The sequence below is a fragment of the Impatiens glandulifera genome, chromosome 1 (genome assembly GCF_907164915.1).
Source record: "Impatiens glandulifera chromosome 1, dImpGla2.1, whole genome shotgun sequence".
Taxonomy (NCBI): domain Eukaryota; kingdom Viridiplantae; phylum Streptophyta; class Magnoliopsida; order Ericales; family Balsaminaceae; genus Impatiens; species Impatiens glandulifera.
This window is the reverse complement of record NC_061862.1, coordinates 161,832,876-161,840,456: the sequence shown is the minus strand read 5'-3', so window position 1 is coordinate 161,840,456 and position 7,581 is coordinate 161,832,876. Positions and strand designations below refer to the sequence as shown.

Genomic DNA, 7,581 nt, shown 5'->3' with positions numbered 1-7,581 from the left:
GATTTTGCTATAGAATTTCATTTGCACTTTCACATTTGAGTGTCATAGCTCATTCATATTCTTGTTTGAAATCATTTATATCCAACTGTTAAAATGGGCCTGGTTATTAATTAATTTTGTTTTTTATCATAATTTTTTTTCTAACTTTGGCTGTGTTCTTTTTGGGTTTTTAAAAAATTTATACAATATCAATTTTTCAATAAATCACTTCTCAATAATCATATTACTCATTTCATTAATCAAAATATTAAAATACTCTTTATTTTAAATTATTATTTTTTATTTTATTCATATATATCAATACTCTTTAAGTCTTTTTATCTAAATAATCATCACCTTCTCAAAATCATCACAAATTATTACTTTTTTCCCTCTCTAAGTTTTTTCAAAAACCTCAATCCGAACCGTCTTTTATAACAATTTTTATTTAAGATTAACTTTTAAATTAATTTTTATTTTAAATTTATTTTTTTTTTTGAAGTTTTACTTTTTCTATAAATGTTTAAAAATAAAAATGATATATAATATAAATTATTTTATTTTAATAAATTAATAAAATATTATTTTATTTTATATTTTAAAATATTAAAAATATATATTTTAATGAATTTGACTAAATATATTATAGTACGATACAAAAAAAATTAAATATTTATAAATAAATATTTTTTAAAATAATTTTAGATATTAACCTATCTAATATATATATTCAAAATCAAATATACAAATATCAATAATTTTATAAAATTATATTGACTCATATATATATATTATATATATTTTAACTTATAAATACTATTTCAGTATTTCGATATATCTCGATATATCAAAATTTTAAAAATCTCATAACTTTATCATACAAATAATTTCAGTATCGGTATCATACCTTACATTTTTTTGGTATACCTTAAAAATCGATATTTTCGGTATACCTTAAAAATCGAAATTTTCGATATATTGCGGTACAGTATTTTCTAGGATTTTCGGGCTCTTCACCTTGTTGTTCTCAACTTGAATTTATAGACCAGTCTCGAGATTCTTGTCTTTACTTTCTTCTGTTTTATCTATGGTATCATCTACAACAGCCTTGATAACATCTATTTCAGCTTGATTATTCTAAGTATCCTCCTCTCTGATTTCCTGTATTACAACTTGACTTGTTTGAAAATTAACTTTATTTATCTTCTTCATTATTTGTTTCATTGCTACCTTTATTCTCTTCTTCAACAGAAACTCCTTATAATATTTTTTCTTCAATTTCATTGTTTTTTCATTTTCCGAGTCCTTCTTGGTTTCTTCCTTAATATTATTATTATCTAGTCATTGTTTATATACATAATTTAATATTTATAAAAGAGAAATAATTTATCTAATAAAAGATTAGACTAAATATAATATTGTTCTCTTCTTTTAAACTCTAACATTTATAATATTTAATTTGTGACCTTTTTTTAAGCTTGTCAACTATTTTTGGTTCATGTAGATAGGGTTTTTATATGTATTTATTTGAGGGAGGTTTAATTAATATTATCGTAAATAATAATATAATCACACTAGGTCAACTTTGTTTGGTATGTATTTATATAGGAGAAAAAGGACAAATACATAACCAGTAAAATCCATTTGATATGTATTTATAATTTTATATGGGATAAAATGATAAATATATATAATTTTGGGTATTGGTTGGGAAGGGGATAGTTTTGACCAATATAAAATATAAAAGGTATAATTTGATAGTTTATTAATTTAAATATTAAATTTATTAATTAAAATATTAAAATATATATTTTTTAAATTATTAATTTTTTTTATTGTATATTAATATATTTTAAGTTATTTTACCAAAAACAAATTAAATCTATGTCCTTAAATTAAATTATGACTCACATTATTACTTGTTAGAGAGAAAAAAAAATGAAAGAGTAGTTATAATAAAGAAATAAATATGAATTTGAAGAAGTACACGATTACACATGTTGGAGTCTCTATATAAAGGAGAGGATTGGGAAGAGATGGAATTCACACCATTCCCTTTCATTAATTACCATTATTCCAAACTTCATTTGCAGTCAGTTGAGATAATATGGGTATTATTTTGTGTCTATTTAATTTAATATTGCTAAATATTTGAGGGTTAATATTAATTAATTAATTAATATTGATAGGTGATGATGAAATCAAGTGTGTGTCTGCCCACCTTATCGATGGAGATGGTAAGATCGACGAGAATGGCTTGATTCAGTTCTCCGACTTAACTAGCCTTGGTAAATCTGGACTCAACTATACCACTGTTGCTATTATGGGTCCACAAAGTAGCGGTTCGTACATTTTTTTATTTTTTTATTTAACAAATTAATTTATTATATAATATTTTTAATTTCACCCATTTATTTCTTCAAAATTTAAAAAAAAATGGTTGCAGGGAAAAGTACTCTACTGAATCATCTATTCAAATCCAATTTTAGAATGATGGACGCCGATGATGGCAGGTAGGGCTAGCTAGATACATTATACATTTCTTCATTATAATGATATCAATTAATTAAACTTGTAATAATTAATTAAGTAATTAATGGTGTAGAACTCAAACAACACTTGGAATTTGGCTTGCAAAATCACCTATTATTGATCGATGCACTCTCATCATGGACTTGGAGGGTAACGACGGAAGAGAACGTGGAGATGTACGATACACATGCAATCAATTCTCTTTTAAATAAATATATATTAATTATTAAGTAATTGATTTTATTTAATTAATTAATTTCAGGATCATAACTTTGAAATGAAGATCGCACTATTTTCTCTAGTTCTTTCTGACACACTTTTGATTAATATGTAAGTTTAGCTATATATATCGATCTATTTATCTCACTTCTCATTCAATATATATAATCTCCTTTTCTTATTAATAATTTGTTTATTTATTATTTTAAATAGGTGGTATCAAGATGTTGGACGTGAAAAAGCTGCTAACAAACCATTATTAAGAATTATATTCCAGGTATCTTAATTAATTATTCATTATATTGAACTCTTATATATATAGTAAGTTTTCGTTATTATCTAATAAATATTATAAAATTCTCTAATATATATATATATATACCAATTTATAGGCAATGTTGCGATTATTTGCCCCACGGAAGACAACATTATTATTTGTTATTCGTGACATGGGAAAGGTTCTGAGTCAATCTACTTATATTTATTTATTGTAAATATGGATATAAATGTTGATTATGACTAAATGCATGTAGACCACTCTAGAGAAGCTTTCGGCTACATTGTTGAAAGACACTTTGGAGGTATACTATTAATATATACTATATTTTAGTACATATACTATATTTGAGTATATATTTGATAAATTAATTAGACTTTGGTTTTAAATATTATTAAAAATATAATTGCAGATATGGAATAATATTCCCAAGTCAAAAGATAACCAGGACGCTGCATTTGACGATTACTTCGTTGTGAGCATAATTAATTAATTATAAATAATTACTCATCATCTAATTTTATTAATCCATCAATTTATAAAACTATAACTAATTAATAACAGCTTGATGTGGTGGGACTATCTCATTATGAGTTTGCATATGATAAATTCATGGAAGATGTGAGTAATTATTCATTCTTAATATATATATTATCTTCATTCTGAATATATAATTTATAATAATTGATGATATTTAAAGGTGGCCAAACTAAGGAAGCGATTCTCTCATCCGTCTGAAGCATCCTTACAAACTAAACCTTTAGTTCCCGCCATGGACTTTGTTAGGAGCACATCCGAGATATGGGATAGAGTCGTTAACGATAAAGCTCTTGACATTCCTTCTCACAAGGTCATTTTAATTCTTAACAAACTATTCTTTTATTAATCATATAAAGTCATTTTGTCAATAATTATAGCAGGCAGTATTATTGATTGAAGGTGCTTGTTTAATTTATTATTAAACTGATTTTAATGATATGATTAATTAAGAACAATTATATGAATCATCAATTCAACAAATTGATACACATCATATATGGATTATTGATAAGTTTATCTACTTAAAAATAAACAAAATTATATATGTTTTAATGATCATGTGTAGGTGATGATTGCTAAAATTAGATGTGAACAAATTGACAATGATAAATTTAATGGGTTCATTGCTAATAAGGTACGTATGAATATAATAATAGTTAATTAATTAATCTCTTGAGTATTTCGGTCGGTCCGGCCTGATCAATTTATAATTTGAAGGAATGGTGTGGACTGAAAGGAGCAGTTAATAGCCCTCCAGTGCCAGGTTTTGGCATAAAAGTTACTTCAATGGTGGACAAATGTTTGGCCGAGTAAGTCCATATTAAGTTTGGAACCTTTTATATCTAAGTATATCTGTTTTTCTATATATAAAAAAAGACCCTTATTATAGTCCTTATCATTAATTAAGTTAATTAATCATTCAGATATGATGAAGAAGCCGAATTTTATGACGAAGTTGTTAAGGCGGACCATAGAGAAAAACTAAAACAACGTTTGTTGCAAGTAATTAACTACTTAACATATCTCTCTTAGCTCTAAATATCTATATAATATAATGGTTATTCTCAATTCCTACCATTAAATAATATTGCATCCTTAGGAAATCAAACCGATACTTGGGTCCTTAATGGACAACATATCTTCTCAAGCTTTAAATGACTTCAAATCTAATCTCGAGAAAGATATGACTGGAGGCAAAAAATTTCGTGAGGCTGCAGATTGGTCTAAGATGCTGGTGAAATTCGATTCTGATTACAAAGGTATATATATTAACTAGTTTATTATTATTAAAATGATCATGCTTTTACAATTATATTTCTTATTAACAATGATTAATTGGATATTTATATATATATATAGATTCAAAGATTGAACAAGCTCAATGGACATCTAACAAAGTAAGAGATAAGTTGGTGTCTCAAATAAGTAGCCATGTGGATTCCATTAGGTCAATGAAACAAAATGAGCTGACAAACCAAGTTAAGTCGAAACTCAAAAGTGGATTGACAGAATCTATGGGAGCTATTCTGAAAAAACCTGAAAGTAACATGTGGGTCAATCTTAGCGATCTCTTTCAACACGAGACTGAGTCGACTTGCTCTGAGTTTAGGGTTGGCCTAGAGGACTTGGGCACAAATGACACTGCTAAGGTAGAAGCAGATGAAATGTTGAAGGGCTATGGAAGAGATATTATTGAGAAAAATGTTAGAAAAGAAACTTTAAAAATTTTACAGCTCATGCAAGACAAGTAAGTAATTAATTAGTTAAAGATTTTACCTTTTTAATTAAGGTAGTTAATGCTTGATTTTCCAACGCTAAATCTAATGATGATTGATTATGCACAATCAATATTTAGGTTTTGTTATATCCTCCTGAATGAACCGGACTCAAATATCCCACGATCTTGGAAAGGAAGTGACATGATCCAAGACATTGTAAAGACAGCTCGAACTCAGGTATATATATATATATACTTATTTATTATCTTGTTATAATGAACTAATTAGTCGATTTAATACTATATAATTTCAGTGTGTAAATATTATGTCTGCTATGGCTATAATAAGATTGGGCAGTAATAAAGAAAGTGACAACATTCAACAAATTCTTTCTAATGCTTTGCTAGAAGAAGGTGGAGAGGGTCGTCTAACGTCTAGTAAATGGGATGGGGTAATTAATTATATTGTAATTTATTTCCAATAATTTTAATGATATATATATTATATATTTAAAGGTACTAGGTATATAAATTAATGTATTAATGAAATTATTAATTAATCAGGTGGAGGCATCGAAGACATTGATGAGCCCAGCTACTTGTGCTACTGTTTGGGATCACTTTCTAAAATCCTCTGGCATTATCATTACTTCTGTCAAACAAACTATTCAAGCAAGGGTGGGTATTTTATTTCTCATTTTCTTTACTTTCATGAATATATATGAATATGAATGAAATAAACTGGATCGATTATTTGTTATTTTACAGAATGATGCTGATAAAATGGCTGCAACAGCTAATAATCAGGTTAGATTCTCAATTTCATAATTGATCATGCATAACAATTATACATGTTTACGTTCCTTTATTTAATAAATATATATACATGATTATTATATGCGCTTAATTGTAAAAATATTTTTTTCTAAAAAAGCCGCAGCAACAACAACAACATCAGCCCAATGTCTTGGAAACGGTTTTGCGAACAGCGTTTCCTGTCCCTGCACTCGCCATTGATTTGCTTGGCAAACTATTTTAGAATGGACACACAATTAACACATCAGGTATGTATTAATTTAGAGCTTGATTAATTATTTTCATCAGTACTCAAATTAACTAACTAATAATATTGTTACTGATAATTAACGATCTATTAATTAATTAATTTGTATAATACATGCAATTTCAAAATGATATGAACTAATCCTATATGTATATAATCATATATGTCTATATGTATTAGGAAAGGAAAACAAAGCATGCATGGATGCATGGTCGACCTGATGGAGATACTGTTTGGAATATGCAATTACCGATCGAATAAATTAAGCTTCAACCTTAATAAATAAATAAATTGCACTATATATATATATTATTAATGCAATTGTGTTTTCCAGTCCTATTGGATTTTGTGTAATAAATTAACAAGGGTCATTGTTGCCTTTGTATTTGTTTGTAATAAAAATGTATTGTTTTCCTTTAATTTGGTATAAGATATGTAGCTGACTCTATTTATAATAAAATTGTTTTTCAGTTTTTTTTACTTAATTAAGACGTCAAGCATATATTTTTATATTTTTACTTTCATTTTATTAGAAAATTAATAAGACTTATTATCTCACTAAGAAAATTCCTAACTATATATATATATACACGAAAGAAAATAAAGGTTGTAGTTCTATTTATTTTTTAAAAAAATCATGCATAAATAGAAAAGAATTTCATAAGAGAGTAAATATCTCATTTTTAATTCACATTTCAAAACGTTTTAAGTTAGGGTGTATGAGTCCTGCTAGAACTTTTCATCTAATAAAAAATGAAAAAGAAATTATGCAAGTCAATAAAGTTAAAAAAAATGCAAAAATAAAAATTAAAAAGAAATTAAATAAATTTAAAAAATTAATTTTGAAAGTTATTTTTTAAAAGATAGTGAAGGCATAATAATGTTATATTGTTTTTCAATATAGTTGTTCAGATCACTGAACTATCTTAATAGAACGTTGATGGACAATGAAAACATGTCGACCATTTAGATTTAAAAATAAATTATTGAACAAGGAAGATTTTATATCACGTGTGCAATTATGGTGGGTGAGTTAGACATTGGTTGATTCTCCGTCAAGTAATCTCTTTGTGAACTTAACGAATCTGTGTAGATTTCTCAAAAGTTGGTTCTTTGTGCTAAAATCAATGACTTGTTTAATGAAATTAATGTCATTGATGGGGCTGAAGAGATTCCTAAATTCTCCGCTTAGAAGGTGAGTTGTCAGATTCACATTATTAGTAAGTTGTTCAATATGAGTTTATTAAAAGGTGT

The 7,581-nt window shown here is 26.3% G+C and overlaps 2 protein-coding genes and 1 long non-coding RNA gene across 3 annotated transcripts; all 3 read left to right on the top strand.

Moving 5' to 3' along the window:
- The first annotated feature begins 2,557 nt into the window (after nt 1-2,557).
- Nucleotides 2,558-3,224, top strand: LOC124914063 (protein ROOT HAIR DEFECTIVE 3-like). Its single transcript, XM_047454540.1, has 4 exons — nt 2,558-2,687; nt 2,774-2,841; nt 2,944-3,007; nt 3,123-3,224. Exons 1-4 carry the CDS (start codon nt 2,649-2,651, stop codon nt 3,222-3,224), a joined length of 273 nt encoding a protein of 90 aa, XP_047310496.1. The 5' UTR covers nt 2,558-2,648.
- A 39-nt stretch (nt 3,225-3,263) lies between these two features.
- LOC124918736 lies at nt 3,264-3,820 on the top strand. Its single transcript, XR_007097511.1, has 4 exons — nt 3,264-3,311; nt 3,420-3,482; nt 3,572-3,628; nt 3,708-3,820. It is a non-coding gene; the product is annotated as an uncharacterized LOC124918736 (long non-coding RNA).
- Nucleotides 3,821-4,333: 513 nt separating this feature from the next.
- On the top strand, nt 4,334-6,303 carry LOC124914054 (protein ROOT HAIR DEFECTIVE 3 homolog 1-like). The gene is made up of 9 exons (XM_047454528.1): nt 4,334-4,356; nt 4,471-4,549; nt 4,647-4,806; nt 4,907-5,294; nt 5,403-5,502; nt 5,579-5,716; nt 5,829-5,942; nt 6,033-6,071; nt 6,199-6,303. The coding sequence occupies exons 1-9, from the start codon at nt 4,334-4,336 to the stop codon at nt 6,301-6,303; spliced, it is 1,146 nt and encodes a 381-aa protein (XP_047310484.1).
- The last annotated feature ends 1,278 nt before the right edge of the window (nt 6,304-7,581 follow it).

What these genes read in the sequence shown, in the direction of transcription:
- LOC124914063 (XM_047454540.1), top strand. Translation starts at nt 2,649, where the DNA reads ATGGACTTGGAGGGTAACGACGGAAGAGAACGTGGAGAT. An exon ending in GACACACTTTTGATTAATAT is followed by an intron (nt 2,842 to 2,943) that starts GTAAGTTTAGCT and finishes TATTTTAAATAG; the next exon opens with GTGGTATCAAGATGTTGGAC. An exon ending in TATTAAGAATTATATTCCAG is followed by an intron (nt 3,008 to 3,122) that starts GTATCTTAATTA and finishes ACCAATTTATAG; the next exon opens with GCAATGTTGCGATTATTTGC.
- LOC124914054 (XM_047454528.1), top strand. Translation starts at nt 4,334, where the DNA reads ATGGTGGACAAATGTTTGGCCGA. An exon ending in TAAAACAACGTTTGTTGCAA is followed by an intron (nt 4,550 to 4,646) that starts GTAATTAACTAC and finishes TTGCATCCTTAG; the next exon opens with GAAATCAAACCGATACTTGG. An exon ending in TTACAGCTCATGCAAGACAA is followed by an intron (nt 5,295 to 5,402) that starts GTAAGTAATTAA and finishes ATCAATATTTAG; the next exon opens with GTTTTGTTATATCCTCCTGA.